At 41.3% G+C, this 18,040-nt stretch overlaps 1 protein-coding gene across 1 annotated transcript; it reads right to left on the bottom strand.

Moving 5' to 3' along the window:
• Nucleotides 1-995: 995 nt before the first annotated feature.
• On the bottom strand, nt 996-17,654 carry LOC117560151 (serine/threonine-protein phosphatase 6 regulatory ankyrin repeat subunit C-like). Its single transcript, XM_034236943.1, has 7 exons — nt 17,493-17,654; nt 16,066-16,149; nt 15,775-15,920; nt 15,321-15,403; nt 15,012-15,094; nt 14,735-14,826; nt 996-11,119 (listed from the first exon to the last, which is right to left on the bottom strand). Exons 2-7 carry the CDS (start codon nt 16,146-16,148, stop codon nt 10,869-10,871), a joined length of 738 nt encoding a protein of 245 aa, XP_034092834.1. The 5' UTR covers nt 16,149; nt 17,493-17,654; the 3' UTR covers nt 996-10,868.
• Nucleotides 17,655-18,040: the final 386 nt, after the last annotated feature.

Here is an 18,040-nt window from a genome sequence, read left to right as displayed (position 1 = left end):
GTAGAACAAAAACACCACTTATATAATACACTGTTAGAGAAATGTTAAAACGTACATTTGAGACGAAAGGTTTTGGTTGTTTTGAATGTTGGTAAATATTTACTTTTCTATTTAATTTGAGTGTTGGAAAAAAATGTACCGTCTTTCAGAATTTTTAGTTTTTTTCCCAGACTTTTTACTTTATCTCAGATCTGGACTTTTTCAGATTTGGATTTTCAAATGTCGTTTCGGATGTTTGACTTTTTTCTCAGATTGCTGTCTATTATTTTCCTAGGTCTCAGGAGGATTACTTTCAGCTCTAGTAGACTATGAATAATTATTAAAAACACGACTTATATAATACACTGTTAGAGAAATGTTAAAACGTACATTGGAGACGAAAGGTTTTGGTTGTTTTGGAAATGAATGTTGGTAAATATTTACTGATTGAATTTAATTGACTGTTGGGACGCCTGACAGCGTAAACCCCCAAAAGAAGAACAGGGCGTCTGTAATGATCAACAGAATCAGTTTTTTTGAATGTCTTCCAGATTTTTGACTCTTTTCAGATTATTTTCTCAGAATTTCGACTTTTAAAGAATTTTAGATTTTTTTCAGAATTAACATTTTTCTCAGAATTTCACTCAAATTTTGACTTTTTTCTCAGAATGTTGACTTTTTGCATATTTTCGACGTTTTCTGAATTTTGACTATTGTATTTATGTTATTTTCATCTTTGTCCTTAGTTGAGCTTCTTCATGTACAGTGCAGTAAAATACACAGGGTTCAGTATTACACTACTAATGTCATACACTGTTAGAGGAATGTTTAAAAGGAGCCTTGGAGACTAAAGGTTTTGGTTGTTTTGGAAATCAACGTTATTACATATTTACGTATTTCATTGACTGTTGGGACACGTGCACCGGACAGAGTAAACCCCCAAAAGAAGAACAGGGCGTCTGTAATGATCAACAGAATCAGTGTATGTATAATTAACAAAGAGAGAGCAGACAGAATATTTAGCAATAGCACTTTATTCAACACAAACAACCCTAAGCCACAATACTGAATGACAAGACCAATTGGCTGCAGCAAACATTTTATAAAATAGATTCAGGTTTTTAATGTCACTAAATTGTTTTTTTTTTCCTTTTCTTTTAACGTCAGAAAGACAGATGCAGGTTTTTCCAAAACAGTGAATGATCTTTTACATATTTAACATTTTGTAACAAATCATCATTCACATGTTCACACAAAGGAATAACAAGGCAAAGTGCTTTCAGGATTGCATTGTCGAGAAAAAAGAAACAAAAAAACAAAAATTAAATAAAAATCATGAACGGCTTGAGGTTTCAGGAAGAGGGTGGGGGGTGTTCTGGATTAAGGGGTTAAATGGGGGGGGTCGTAAACCTCAAACCTTTCACCTCCTGCCCCCCCTCCCCCTCCCTGTTACACTGAAGGGGGCAGTGAGACGGACGCCTGTAAAATTTGGTTTTGAGTGGACAGATGTGTTGAAAGGCATCGTACAGAAATACAAATCCACCAGTTTTGTTATCGTTTCTTTTACAGCTGCGGGGGAACAACGGAGAAGCTGTAAACGTCGGAGTAATGCAAACTACACAGGGCAAAGCAAAGAAATACAAATAAAAGCCAATGCATGGTGAAATAAACTCCTCTGAATGTTAAAGGGGACTATCATCATAACATTGTCTGGCTTCACATTCCAGTGGTATTTTGTCGTATAAATGCTTCTCATAAATATTTTTTTAATCAACGTCAAATAAGACATATACACATACAGCACAACCAAGCACACTTTATGTTTTTAACGACCATTGCTTATGATAAATCTGTTATCCCGTACGGTGAATATTTTGTATTATTAGGTGGAGAGACAAACGATACTCAAGGCTGCACAAAACATGGAGGTAGGAGAAATGCTACTGAAAAACAGCAAGTGATGCTAACGTGGAGAAACGCCAGCGGCCGCCGTCCAGTCTGCCGTTAGGAGATTTCATTTAGTTAAATAACGCGGGATATGGATCTGTACAATGGCGTATTAGTGGCTTTAGAGGTAAGAATGATAATACTTGAAATTAGGGAGAGAGGGGAGACGGGTGGCGATAAGATTGAAGTCATCAAAATACAACTCGCAGGTTTACGAGAAAAACACCTTTTACAAGTATTTTTCAGACTTTCATGAGTTTTTATTTATGACTTGATTATCTAAGGGTATATTTAATATTCTGTAGATTTGTGAGTTTTTGTTTCTCTAAATATTATGACTATCAGAAAATATCTGATTTTTTAATACAGAAAAACGAATATTTTCTTTGAAATCTAAGACTTTTAACTCAAAAAGTAGATTTTAATCTCAGAGATTATCGTACATTTTGTTGTGGATTAACAATATTAATCACAGACGTTTTTCGTGCCAATAACTTTAATCTGAGTCAGAAAATATCTGCCTTTTTCTAGTAATTTATCAGATTTGTTATCGTACATTTTTACTACTTTTATCTTAAATCGTAAAAAGTAGATTTTATTCTCAGAGATTTTCGTAAATCTTGTTGAGAATCTATCTCCCAATCTATAATTATTATTTCACCTGCAAAGACCCTAATACGCCGCCATATATTTGACCACAAAATCTCAAATAGCACCCCCCCTCTCTACGCCTCTGGGTGCAGACTGGTGCAGCGGCGGTGGACATTGAAGTCATCTTAGCGGCCTCACAAAATAATTGTAAAAATGTCGTCTGAACCCCATGTCTCCCGCCCGGTCGACTCTACGCTGTTGTTTCTAACTCCGTTGGTCCTGTCGTCATCACAGGTGCTGGTGATGGCATCGACTCCTTTATTACACACAGTAGAGCAGGATATTTGCAGATTTGTAAATGAGGTAATCAGCGTTAAAAAGTAGGGAACCCTGTCATCGACGTCGCACTTCATTCACCAGCAAAAGCTAAAAAAATCCTTGATCGGCGGAGAAATGAAAATGGACTTTGGAATGTAGGTCGGACGAGCCAAGTCTTATTTTGAAATGTTTTCTCTTTGCACTGTTTGATTGTAACTCATCACATGCCCTGATTCAGCCCCTCCCCCCTTTTTAAATCCCCCAGATAAGCCACTCAAAGTAAAAACAGGCAACCCTTTATTATCTTGTTGATGATTTAAGGCTGCCCTCAGTCCAGTTGTGAGGATTGTTTAATAGCTCGTGAGTTGCAATGAGGTGGCGCCGTCTACAGTGAAGCGGACTAAACATAAAAACACACGGAAGGGAAAGGGACGACCCGCTACCAAAATAAGTCACAGAACATGCAGAATGACATCCTTTCCTACAGTAGGCTATTCCTAATAGCACATTCAAAGGGGCTCCTAAGGGACACATGGTCTGATATGGCTCTGCTTTAGAGTAACGTGGGACTATTTCCCCAGGAGAAGAAGTCTGTAAGGTGCTGCTTCAGAAGCCTTATTATTTCACCTGCACAAATACCTTGTGTCATTCAGCTCGACAGTCTTCCTTCGTGAAAATACATGTTCCCCTCCTCTGCTGGTGAAAACAAACGGCACTTTCAAAAAGGGGAATGTTTTTTCTCTAAAACCACAATCACAGGAGCTCCAGGAAACACATCAGAAAACACACACACAGGCTATACAGTAGATATAAATCTCAAGAGCGTCTCATCTGTACACGCTGAAAAGGGAGGGACACGGTAAGAACCCTTAATGCTCGACATTGAAAACAAATATAAGGCATTTCATATTTCCTTGTATCGTCACTGACAGCAGGTCTAAATATTTTTCATTCGAGGAGGAGGAGGAGGAGGAGGATGCATATTCACGTCTACACATGCAAATGAACCGGCTATAAGCAGAACTACAATACCATCAACGTCCAAAACAAACGCACCTACTCAAATCTATCAGTCAACTTGTGCACAGTCCTTCCTCTGAGCAGGCAGCTTCTTAAAAGTCCGATATTATAATCACAGTTTTCAGATGAAAAGCAAACACACACACACACACACACCAGATCCTTCATGTGCTACAGACAGGGACTTTTGGTGTTAAACAGAATATTAAATATTTCTCAAAGGAAGCAACGATAAACAAAAGGTTATTGCACTTTTTATCTTTTGTCTATTTTCCACAAAACAAAGTCAGCTTGAGAGATCCATGCCTTTAAATGACAACGAAGGTTACGTCACTTGGATTATTAGTTTGATCACACCGTTATCGACACCGCAGCTACTACCAGCAGGAAACACATCGAGTCTGCAGTCACACTCTGCCTACTTTGATCTGGGATGAAGAGGAACAATCAGAAGGAGCTCTGACGCCGGTCGCTCTACAGTTAGTGTTTTTTATGACAATCAAACCCTAAATTTGGTGCCTTCTTTGGATTTGTGCTTTTTGTTTTTTTATTATACCCCCCATCCATTCAAATGTGTTGATGTGCCCTATGATCAAAAGCATAGAAATCGCATCAGCTATGTGCGGTTCATTCTGAGTTTTATCTTCAGATCAGAGAGGGGGGGGTGGAGCCTGTAGTCAGTGTCATTTCCTGTTCCCATTATAAGGCTTCTGGGAAATACGAATGGAAGACCGTACCTTTCGGTAGTAACGAATAAAAGGCACCATGCCACGCTGTGCTCCGTGTTTCACACTCCTGGTGGGGGACGAACGGGAAGGGAAGGCGGTCGAACTAGCGTTAGCCATACGGTCGAATTCAGTGTCTTTCTGACTTCCAGAGGTAAAGTTTTATAGCTACCTTCACCCTGTGTGACCTCTGTGGGCTGCAATGAAGAGACACGTGCTCTACAAAAGAAAAGAAAGGGTTCGTTGCTTGTGCATGTTTTTACATTTCCGACATATATTGAAAAGTCACGAGAGAAATCAGCAACATCACCGATGAGGTAAAAAACTGCAGGTCCGATAAGAAGAGGCGCCGACGAAACAAAAGGTAGGAAACGCATCTAATCTAACAGCTCTCTGGTTTCGGCTGGGTTACAGGATTTACACTGGACCACGAGATTTAACTCTTTGTTAGCATAGCTGTACAATAAGCAACAATTCCAGACTTTTTTTTTCTGTATTTGAGGTACACCACTTTGACCCCCAGGCCCCGGGTGACGGAGGTACACCACTTTCACCCCCAGGCGACGGAGGTAGACCACTTTCACCCCCAGGCCCCGGGTGACGGAGGTACACCACTTTGACCCCCAGGCGACGGAGGAACACCACTTTGACCCCCAGGCCCCGGGTGACGGAGGTACACCACTTTCACCCCCAGGCCCCGGGTGACGGAGGTACACCACTTTGACCCCCAGGCCCCGGGTGGCGGAGGTACACCACTTTGACCCCCAGGCCCCGGGTGACGGAGGTACACCACTTTGACCCCCAGGCCCCGGGTGACGGAGGTACACCACTTTGACCCCCAGGCCCCGGGTGACGGAGGTACACCACTTTGACCCCCAAGCCCCGGGTGACGGAGGTACACCACTTTGACCCCCAGGCCCCGGGTGACGGAGGTACACCACTTTGACCCCCAGGCCCCGGGTGACGGAGGAGCCCACTTTGACCCCCAGGCCCCGGGTGACGGAGGAGCCCACTTTGGCCCCCAGGCCCCGGGTGACGGAGGAGCCCACTTTGATTGTTGTACGAGTGAAATGCATTCATTCACAGTGGCAAATATGGCGAAATCCTTAACAATCTCTGCACCACCGGCAACCGTCGAACCCTCCTCACACCCAAAGGTGTCCAACATTAATTTGTATTATTTAACAATCCAACGAGGAGCAGAACTCTACAGCTGACGCACGTTTACTGCCAGGTCATTTTATTTTCAGCTTTTTAAGGCAAAAGGCTCAACAGTGAGAGAGAGCTGAATTGAGATTTGCCGTTTTACTTCAAGTAAGAACCGTAAGGAAGAGGGTTTTGGACACATGAGGAAAGGTTTTTGATATGCGAGCAAAAGTGAAAAAATACTTCCCAGAATCTTTACTTGTCCCAGTTTTTGACTTTTCAGAATTTTAACTTTTTTGACCGGAATTGGAATTTTTGCAGAAAGTTTAATAATTGTTTTCGGAATTTTTCTCTCTCTCTCTCTCTCTCTCTCCAAAATGTTTACTTCGCATAACTTTTACATTATTTTTGAATTTTTACTTTTTCACTGAATTTCCACTTTTCCCACCATTTAAAAAAAATCTAAATTATTTTCAGAATCTTGACTTTTTTCAGAATTTTTAAATATCTATTTCTATTTCTACTCTTTCCACAGACTTTCAACTTTTCCCAGAAATTTTATTTTCTCAGAAATGTGACTTTTAAGGTTTTTTTCTCTCTTTCTCCTCAGAATTGTTACTTCCCATAACTTTAACATTATTTTAGAATTTTTATTTTTTCACTGAATTTCCACTTTTCCCACAATTTTTTAAATCTAATTTCTTTTCAGAATCTTGACTTTTTTCAGAATTTTTAAACATCTATTTCTATTTTTACTCTTTTCACTGAATTTCATTTTTTTCCCAGAATTTTTTTTTCTCAGAAATTTGACTTATTTTCCAGAATTTCGACTTTATTCAGAATTTTGACTTTAATTTCAGAACTCCATTTTTTTAAAAACTTTTGTCCCATCCCAAAATGTTTCTCTCATGTGGCCCTAACCCTCTCCCACAGTGCGGAGACATCCGTTTGAGGCAAATCAATTCTATACCATGCTTTTTTTTGGACATCAACTATATTTTTCTCACACAATATCTCATTAAACACACACACACACACACACACACACACACACACGCACACAACCAAGGGATTGCTTTGCCAATACCAAAAGGGATTACAAAAAGTCAAAGTATACAACTGACTTCTACCATTTCAACAGAACACTTGCATTTTAATATCCCATGCAAATATTGATATAGTTTTGACTAACATAATAATAATAACTGGTGGAAAAAACATGCGGCTCCAAACACAGATAATCCTGCCTACTTCTGGATATTTACTGACCATGTGAGTATGATTTATGTCTAAAGGCAAATAAAGGTTTCTATGGCACTAAATGGGTGTAGCTTAGGTGCATTTTTGTCAAATATAGGCTATTAAACGACGAGTGTGTGATCTACTGTTTGTCCCTCTTTACTGTAAGGCAATCTCAATGGAATGGATGAATATTAACTTGTTCACCTTGTACGCTACACAATATATAGAATATTACACAAGCCTATTCTCCAACACAAAACAAGGATATCAATGCAGGAAGACTACTACGTATACATATGTAGAGAGTTTGTTGCTACCTGCGTCATATCTACGCGTACAAATGGAGAACTGAACTGACCCTACATTCACGTCAGTCACATGGCTCAGATTGGACTGTAAACGGCTAATGCATAAATCCTTTGCTGCTTTAATAAAGAGAGGCCCTCCCCTCGTCCACCTCTCCATGCATTTTGGCAAACAGGCCTTCATTTGTGACCAAACATCATTATTAGAACATCTTAAACCCCTTTGTTAGAAATCTTCCATTGGCATTTATGCTCTGACTTGGCCTGAACGGATGGCAGTGCAATGTGTCTGCTGCACACGGTAACTCTCTCTATTGCTACAGTTGGACCTGTCATTGCTTCACCAGGTAGACGCTCCGTTTAGCTTAACCGCTACCAGAGCTGCAACAACCAGAACATTATCGATTTATCGTGACTTTGCATACAGGAAAATATCAGGTTACATGCTGCCGTCTCTGTTTGAGAGTGAATATCTTTGAGCAACATTTTCACTACCCAAGAGGGTCATGAGCATGTTTCCCTTCCGTATGTTAAAACTCTGCTTCCTCGTCTTTTATATTTGTCCTGCTGTGACACAAGAAGCATGTCATACTTGATCTGACACCTTCGTATGTTCTGACGTTTTAAAAACACCAAGCGATGATGAAGATAATCGTCCTGCAGCCCTAATCTTTACAAAATCATGATCTCGCTCCATGCACAATCACTCACACAAATAAAAAAAGCATGTATAAGAATACTGTGGAACAACCAAAGGGTGCGTAGCTGCAGAGATTTCTCTGAGTGACTTTTTAGGCTGGGTAACGTCACCGTGTCACTTTCATTTTGGGCCCTGAAATATAACACAAAGAAACGAGAGGAGGGCAGTGGTTTTTTTTGTCTTTCGTTTTTTAAATAATGCATCGTTTGAGTACGATTTCAATGCTCGACCCTTCCTTCCTGTATTCAGCAGCAACACACACGCATGTAAACACAAGTACACACTGACATATGCTCCATGTTGCACACTTAGAACCTGAATGTACTAAAGTGCGTGCTTCACTATCTAATCATTAAGTGCTGTGGGATTTGGGTTTCAAAAACAAACAAAGAAAATTAAATTATTGAACATCCCATCACAAAAACAAATCGATATAATGCTGCGATCTGATTGGTTAATAAATTCTGCCTGCTGCTTCAGCACAGATCCTGAGATTACAAACAAACACATGTACCTATCTCTAATAAGAACTATATTAATATAACTGAATTTAATTTTGTTCAAGAGACCCAAAAGGCTCGGGATCATTTCAGCAGCAAATCCACGACACGTTTACATGCACACAAATATCACACGTATGAGGATTACATCGAGTATATATTATGTTTGGATATTAAAAATCAAGCCTTGATGCATCTTCCAATGAAAGGCGGATATTACTCGGGCGTTTCTGGGACCCGTTTAGACGCTTTCAGTCCGTTTGTGACCGACTTTGTGCCGGTTTAATTGTAAAATGCAAGCCCAAGAGAAATGTCTGGGTCTGAAGGAGAAACGCACCTGGAGATTAGCAGCAGCCTTTTTAACAAGGCGTCCTCGGGGCGGGGCTTGAAGAAGGAAAAGAGAGGAAGGTTTATTTAGCATTTTGAGAATAAAGTCATATTTTTACTGGTTTTTTGGATATTTATATTCACAGTAAGTATTTTCTCTTTATCTTCTTCATTTTTGAAACATGTTCTTTTCATAATAATTCAAACTTAGCTTCCTTTACGGTCTTGTTCTGTAATGAGTGCATGAAACAGATCATTCTGTGCATGTAAACGAAGCCGGTTTCTGCTCTAAAAATGGACTTCAGTCAGTTTTGAATAAATCGCGGGGTCTTCCCCTAGGTCCTCGTCTCTCATCCAGTCGCCTCATGTTTGCAGATTGTGCCTCTTCATTACCGGCAGATCTGAATCAGTGTCATCTAACCACCAGCACATGGTTTAAAAAAACAAATAGCATATATATAAAGTCACAAACTGACAGCTCTAGTGGTCCGATACAATCATCTTTAGTACCAGAGGGAAATGGGATGAGGAGACGACGAAAAGAAAAAAGCACATATTTGGATTTCTGCTATTCCTGAAATCTAAAAACAGGCATTGGCCTCAGCGAAGATCCCTGTTTCGCCTCTGGGAGGGAAAGCAGCTCCCTGTCACGGACATATTCAATTAATACGCCGGCTTTTTGAGTTTTTTCTACGGGTGCAACAACGCTGTAAAAAGGTGTGTGTGTGTGTGAGATCCTCAGGGCTCCAACTGAAACGATGTGTTAGGAAGGCATGGGTCAAAAAGGCATTTCATGAGACGCCGTAAAAGGCCATCCAGTGCATTCGCGTTGACACTGACAGTAAAATGCCCGGCACACACAGAGCCATTCGTTTAGTCTTTAGGTTAATTATTTCATGAGATAATAAAAAGAAAACACATTCCAGGGAAACAAAAGCCCTTTGTGACAGTGATTGTCTATTCATAACAAAAAGAAAACGGCCAAAATAAATTAAATATTGCTTGAAAACTGCCCAATAAAACGTAGCAGACATTACTCTCTGTTTTGAATTGACCACGAAGACATCAAACAAAAAGTGCCGTAAAAAAAACAAAACAGAAATCTGACGCCTCTCTTTGAGGCCGTTCTGAAACACTGTTGAAACGAGATGGGAAATTGAAATGGCTTGTTCACGTTCTGTGCTAAACGATGTTTGATGAGGTGTTGTTGGCAGATATCACTATAGAGCCTTCCTCTAGAGTCAAAGGCCTCGGTCTCTATCCTACGGCTTCTCCTCGACCCTGGGGAAAGAGCAGCTGCTAAACGATTGACGAGGTATATCGAGATCTATTGTCTTTCTCTGTACAGTACACTTTATCTCAAATAAATAATTTATAGCCATAATAGTGTTGATCAACTTTGGTCATAAGTTATACGCTTAGAAACATTCTAGCTTTAACAAACACGTACTCTAGAACAGGAAGTCGGCATGTGTGGATTCAGCAGCGTTTACCAAGTTGTCCTAAAATGCCGTTTTTGTTTTTTTAAAGTACACTATGGAATTAAATCGAGACCCTTTTTCCAGAACGTTTCGGTTTGTACTGTAGTACACAAGCATTGCACTCTTTGAGAATTTAGATTTTTTTTTTTCCCTTGTGTGTTTCCTTCATAAAAATCTAACGGATATTTAAAAAAAAAAGAGGAAAAGGAGGAATAATCAAACAGGAAGTCTGTGATCATTCTTTAGGGAAGGTTCCTCTACAAGGTCACAGCGGTACATGATATGGTGTTTTATACTGCGATATGATTCCCATGCTTTAAGATTATATAATTGTTATGGTTTTAAAGGGTTAAATGATTCTTTAAACGGCCAGATTGTGTTTGTTTTGGATCTGCGTGACCTTGTAGAGTGCTTTACACTACAGGATGGAGGAATGGATCCAATTGCATATTAGGTTTGACTGCACCTCAAGAGAAGACCACACACACACACACACACAGAACAGACGTGTGGTTCCTGGTCCTCTGGGTTAAAGGGTGGTGGTGGTGGTGTTAGCAGCTGGCTGAGGGGTGTTGGGGTTGGGTCTCTCACTCAGACAGGCAGCCGTCCAGCTCCTTTACGAAGCCGTTGTGGAGGCCGTTGGAGGGCAGCGGGGCGCAGGAGGCCGTGATGCCGCAGTGCTTCAGCAGGTTCAGCCCCGGGGAGGGGGTCACGCTGGGGGGGCCGCAGGAGCAGGAGGAGGGGTCCCGCGGGGGGAAAGGCTTCATGGTGGAGAGGATCAGAGCCAGGCAGTCCGCCACGTCCTTGTTGGGAGCGCAGGCCAGAGCGGGGGTGTGGCCTGAGGGAGGGAACACAGCAGAGGTCACATGACATTCAGCTTCATCTGAAGAGACTCTATGGTGTCCGGCAGGCAGAGGGGGAAGTAGTGGAGGACACATACTTTGTTACTGTACTTAAGTACATGTTTCTGGTATCAGTACTTTACTACTTATTTTTCTGACCACTTTTTACTTTGACTTCTTACATGTTGAACACAAATACCTGTACTTTCTACTTCTTACATATTGAACTCAAATACCTGTACTTTCTACTTCTTACATGTTGAACCCAAATACCTGTACTTTCTACTTCTTACATGTTGAACTCAAATACCTGTACTTTCTACTTCTTACATGTTGAACCCAAATACCTGTACTTTCTACTTCTCACATGTTGAACACAAATACCTGTACTTTCTACTTCTTACATGTTGAACACAAATACCTGTACTTTCTACTTCTTACATGTTGAACTCAAATACCTGTACTTTCTACTTCTTACATTTTGAACACAAACACCTGTACTTTCTACTTCTTACATGTTGAACTCAAATACCTGTACTTTCTACTTCTCACATGTTGAACACAAATACCTGTACTTTCTACTTCTTACATGTTGAACTCAAATACCTGTACTTTCTACTTCTTACATGTTGAACACAAATACCTGTACTTTCTACTTCTTACATTTTGAACTCAAATACCTGTACTTTCTACTTCTCTCATGTTGAACTCAAATACCTGTACTTTCTACTTATTACATGTTGAACACAAATACCTGTACTTTCTACTTCTTACATGTTGAACCCAAATACCTGTACTTTCTACTTCTCTCATGTTGAACTCAAATACCTGTACTTTCTACTTCTTACATGTTGAACACAAATACCTGTACTTTCTACTTCTTACATGTTGAACTCAAATACCTGTACTTTCTACTTCTCACATGTTGAACACAAATACCTGTACTTTCTACTTCTTACATGTTGAACACAAATACCTGTACTTTCTACTTCTTACATGTTGAACTCAAATACCTGTACTTTCTACTTCTAACATGTTGAACCCAAATACTTATACTTTCTACTTCTTACATGTTGAACTCAAATACCTGTACTTTCTACTTCTCACATGTTGAACACAAATACCTGTACTTTCTACTTCTTACATGTTGAACTCAAATACCTGTACTTTCTACTTCTCACATGTTGAACACAAATACCTGTACTTTCTACTTCTTACATGTTGAACTCAAATACCTGTACTTTCTACTTCTTACATGTTGAACACAAATACCTGTACTTTCTACTTCTTACATGTTAAATCCAAATACCTGTACTTTCTACTTCTTACATGTTGAACTCAAATACCTGTACTTTCTACTTCTCTCATGTTGAACTCAAATACCTGTACTTTCTACTTATTACATGTTGAACACAAATACCTGTACTTTCTACTTCTTACATGTTGAACCCAAATACCTGTACTTTCTACTTCTTACATGTTGAACTCAAATACCTGTACTTTCTACTTCTTACATGTTGAACCCAAATACCTGTACTTTCTACTTCTTACATGTTGAACTCAAATACCTGTACTTTCTACTTCTCACATGTTGAACACAAATACCTGTACTTTCTACTTCTCTCATGTTGAACTCAAATACCTGTACTTTCTACTTATTACATGTTGAACTCAAATACCTGTACTTTCTACTTCTCTCATGTTGAACTCAAATACCTGTACTTTCTACTTCTCTCATGTTGAACTCAAATACCTGTACTTTCTACTTCTTACATGTTGAACTCAAATACCTGTACTTTCTACTTCTTACATGTTGAACCCAAATACCTGTACTTTCTACTTCTTACATGTTGAACCCAAATACCTGTACTTTCTACTTCTTACATGTTGAACTCAAATACCTGTACTTTCTACTTCTTACATGTTGAACCCAAATACCTGTACTTTCTACTTCTTACATGTTGAACCCAAATACCTGTACTTTCTACTTCTTACATGTTGAACACAAATACCTGTACTTTCTACTTCTTACATGTTGAACCCAAATACCTGTACTTTCTACTTCTTACATGTTGAACCCAAATACCTGTACTTTCTACTTCTTACATGTTGAACACAAATACCTGTACTTTCTACTTCTTACATGTTGAACTCAAATACCTGTACTTTCTACTTCTTACATGTTGAACCCAAATACCTGTACTTTCTACTTCTTACATGTTGAACACAAATACCTGTACTTTCTACTTCTTACATGTTGAACTCAAATACCTGTACTTTCTACTTCTTACATGTTGAACCCAAATACCTGTACTTTGTACTTCTTACATGTTGAACCCAAATACCTGTACTTTCTACTTCTTACATGTTGAACACAAATACCTGTACTTTCTACTTCTTACATGTTGAACTCAAATACCTGTACTTTCTACTTCTTACATGTTGAACTCAAATACCTGTACTTTCTACTTCTCTCATTCTCCAAACAGCTGGTTCCTTTAGTCTGAATGTGTGTTTGGTGCGTGATCATTATTCTTTAGAGTCATTGCGTGCCTATTGATTTGAACACGATCCGTGTATCCATCATTTCCTGGTCTTCTCTAAAGAAGAGGGACCAATGGAAACGTTGTCATGTTGCCGTTGTTCAGCATGGAAACATTCATTAGCTAACAATGACATTATTGTTCTATTAATATAAAGGGAGGTCAGGTACTCTTTAAAGCAGCTGCTAGTTATGGGTACTTTTTACTGAAGTACATTTCAAAGCCTCTTTACTTCTACTTGAGTAAAGGAGTTTAGTCAGTACTTCTACTTTTAAAACACAAGTATCTGTACTTCTACTGGAGTAAAGGATGTGTACTTTTGCCATCTCGTTACTACAGCCCAAAACACTAATGGCGCGTTTCCACTGCAGCGGGTAGCTCGCTTTAAGCGTGCCGAGCCGTGCGGGGCCCGTTTTTGGTTGCGTTTCCACTTGGCCTAGTTTTGGGGCTACTTTTTCACCTTTTTTCTGGCCTGACTAAATCGTGGTTCTAGGGCCAGGAACAACCAGGCTGAGTATGCTAAACTAGAGAGAGAATCGCTGGCAAGGGGGCTACAACTACAACAAGATGAACATATTTGACCGTGATTTAATTGTAATACACGTTTCAAAATGATGCCGAAGTAACAACACACTGATACCGGTTAGTAAAAACCATGAATTAATGCTTTGACAAGTCTGCAGACAGACGGCAGGCGAAACACCTTTTAAAATGCGTGTTTTCTAAATGGAGATTGGCTAAGCTAACGTTATATATGCTCCGACCGTCCACACTCACAACAACGTTTTGTCTAGTTTCTGAACAGATATGAAGAGCTGTGAGCTCTGAGGGCTAAGAGCTAACGGCTGTGTTGTTTTTCTGGGGCTCTCATTGAAGATGACGTCACGGCTCCGCCTACACTGCGTTACTATAGTAACTGCCCCAGTTCCTAAACTGTAATGGAAACGCAGCATAAAGTGATCCGGGCCTAATAAGGCCTAACCAAACCGAGCGAGGCCTGCAGTGGAAACGCGCCATAAGAGAAACACGCTGCAGCTTCAGAAACGATGCAGATATAAAAACACAAACCTTCTTCATCCACAGCGAGCACCGTGGCTCCTCTGCTCAGCAGCGCCTGCACCACCGTGGCCAATCCGTTACGAGCCGCCAGGTGCAGAGGCCTGAGAGAGAGAGATACACATTAACAACATGTGAAGAATACCCTCAACTGGGAATACAACAGAGGAATCATATCTAACTAAACATGAACCTGTAGCCTGCAGAGTTTTTAAACAACTGAAAATGCTTTTATAGAAAACCCCCCAAAACGTCCATTTGTTTATTGATGTCTTAAAAGCGCCCTCACATCTGCAGAGTGCTGTTGGTGGCGTTGATGAGCGTCGGGCTGTGGATCTCCCCGAGGATCAGCAGGGCGCACATCTCATGAGCCTGAGGAAGAACACAGGGAGAGAAGAGAGGCATGAGCTGCTGCCTATCTGAGAGTATTACACTGTGCAGGTGGAGTGTGTGAGTGTGTGTGTGTGTGTGTGTGTGTGTGTGTGTGTGTGTGTGTGTGTGTGTGTGTGTGTGTGTACCTTGCTGCAGGGCAGTGTGAGTGTGTGTGTGTGTACCTTGCTGCAGGGCAGTGTGAGTGTGTGTGTGTGTGTGTGTGTACCTTGCTGCAGGCCAGGTGCAGGGCAGTGTTCTTGTTCTCGTCTAGCAGCGTCAGGTCAGCCTTGGCCCGATGGAGGAGGATCGCTGAGGACACAAAGACATTTATTTCCTGCGACTACAAACATCATTAAGTAGGGACGGCCCTTTACACTGTGTATATATATATATATATATATACACATACACACACACACACACACACATACAGCAGCCCCCCAGTGTTACAAACAGCTCCAGTCTGTATTAAAAGGTCCCCTATTATACTGTTTCTGAGAGAGATTTGGTTAAAAATAATTCAATGGTGCTAGGAGGAGATTCAGGTGATAAGGTGGGGGGGTTACCTTGGTTGGTGATTGGCTAATGGGGGACACATGTTTATGTATCAAAGACATGAACAAGTGGATTTTGCTTAATAGGAGACCTTTAAAGGCCCCTCCAGCCTCTCAGAGACTCACCCACGGTGCCGCTGTGCCCCTTGTCGGCCGCCACCATCAGGGCGGAGCAGCCGCTGGCGTCCACAGCGTTGATCTCTGAGCCGTGACGGAGCACCAGCTGGAGGCCTGCCACGTCCTCAGCAAACGCAGCCGCATGCAGGGGGGTCCTGGAGGGGGGGGGGAGAGAGGGTGCTCAGACAGACAGCACTGTGGAGGATGCATCCTGGGGACACTGAACCCCAACGGCATGTGGATGTGAGGCACCTTGTGTAGCAGCCTCTGCCTCTTAATCAATGTGTGTGTTTGCCTCACCTTCCTTTGGCATCTCTGGTGTTAATCATGTGAACCCCCGCTGTCTCCAGCAGCCGCTCTGCAGCGCCGCTGTGTCCGTTCATCCTGAAGGAAACACACCGGGGTTATAACAGGTATGTTCATCTGAACTGTAGAGAGGCTACATGTTCATATTTAATAGGTGCGACCTTCGATTGTCTTTCTCTCTTTTTATACTCCATATGTAATCCCATCTTCTTTCAAATCCAGCCTGAAGACTTTATTTGTTGCCACTGCTCTCGATTAGATCAAACATCTGTTCATATCTCACACGGCACTGTAACTTCTATTCTTCTACTTTATACCTGTGATATTCTATAGAAGTTATTCTAGTTACTTTCTAATGAGAGCTTTTACTCCTATGTTTGAATGTATTTTTACATGTTGCTCTTGCATTATCTCTTAAAGCCTTTAATGTTTTTTTATTTCGTTGCAAAGCACTTGTGGCTGCCTTGTGCTGTAAAAATAAACTTGCCTGAGAACTGTAATTAACATCATTACAAAACATTGATTATCAAATAACTTCCATGTTCTCTCGGTGTTAAAATGACACAGGCAGCGTCTACGTCTACAGCGTCTACAGCGTCTACAGCGTCTACTGCTACGTCTACAGCGTCTACTGCTACGTCTACAGCGTCTACTACTATGTCTACAGCGTCTACTGCTACGTCTACAGCGTCTACATCTACAGCGTCTACTGCTACGTCTACAGCGTCTACTGCTACGTCTACAGCGTCTACTGCTACGTCTACAGCGTCTACTGCTACGTCTACAGCGTCTACTGCTACGTCTACAGCGTCTACAGCGTCTACTGCTACGTCTACAGCGTCTACAGCGTCTACTGCTACGTCTACAGTGTCTACTACTACGTCTACAGCGTCTACTGCTACGTCTACAGCGTCTACTACTACGTCTACAGCGTCTACTGCTACGTCTACAGCGTCTACTACTACGTCTACAGCGTCTACTGCTACGTCTACAGCGTCTACGTCTACAGCGTCTACTGCTACGTCTACAGCGTCTACTGCTACGTCTACAGCGTCTACAGCGTCTACTGCTACGTCTACAGCGTCTACTGCTACGTCTACAGCGTCTACTTGTCTGCCACGTCTACAAGCGTCTACTACTATGTTCTACAAAAGCGTCTACTGCTACGTCTACAGCGTCTACAGCGTCTACTGCTACGTCTACAGCGTCTACTACTATGTCTACAGCGTCTACTGCTACGTCTACAGCGTCTACTGCTACGTCTACAGCGTCTACTGCTACGTCTACAGCGTCTACTACTACGTCTACTGCTACGTCTACAGCTACGTCTACAGCGTCTACGTCTACGTCTACAGCGTCTACTGCTACGTCTACAGCGTCTACTGCTTAATATACTTTGAGAGTAATGGATGCATACTCACAGAGCACAGTGCAGGGGGGTGAAAGAGTTTCCCTCTTCATGGATTAATGTTTTAAATTCAAGTAAAACCTCCAAACAGTCTTCATGCCCTGAGAATAAAAACACACACAGCGTCAGCAGAGATATATGTTTAGTGATGAGCAGCGGATCAGATTCAGCAGCTGCAGAGTAGATGTATCAATGAACTTCTGAGGTCACAGGCTCCTCCTACAGAGTACACAATAACACAGATACACGAGTGCAAGGTGATACACTCCTGTCTGTCCGTCCGATAGTACTGGTTCTGTCTGATAGTACTGGTTCTGTCTGTCTGTCTGTCTGATAGTACTGGTCTATCTGATAGTACTGGTTCTGTCTGATAGTACTGGTTCTGTCTGATAGTACTGGTTCTGTCTGATAGTACTGGGTCTGTCTGATAGTACTGGTTCTGTCTGATAGTACTGGTTCTGTCTGATAGTACTGGTTCTGTCTGATAGTACTGGGTCTGTCTGATAGTACTGGTTCTGTCTGATAGTACTGGTTCTGTCTGATAGTACTGGTTCTGTCTGA

Source organism: Gymnodraco acuticeps, unplaced genomic scaffold, assembly GCF_902827175.1.
Source record: "Gymnodraco acuticeps unplaced genomic scaffold, fGymAcu1.1, whole genome shotgun sequence".
Classification (NCBI taxonomy): domain Eukaryota; kingdom Metazoa; phylum Chordata; class Actinopteri; order Perciformes; family Bathydraconidae; genus Gymnodraco; species Gymnodraco acuticeps.
Note: the sequence above shows the minus strand (reverse complement) of the source record. Positions and strands in the feature narration are given on the sequence as shown.

Coding starts and splice junctions, on each gene's coding strand:
- LOC117560151 (XM_034236943.1), bottom strand. CDS start 16,148: ATGAACGGACACAGCGGCGCTGCAGAGCGGCTGCTGGAGACAGCGGGG. Junction 15,404..15,774: donor GGGGCACAGCGGCACCGTGG/GTGAGTCTCTGA, acceptor TTGTGTCCTCAG/CGATCCTCCTCCATCGGGCC. Junction 14,827..15,011: donor ACCAACAGCACTCTGCAGAT/GTGAGGGCGCTT, acceptor TCTCTCTCTCAG/GCCTCTGCACCTGGCGGCTC.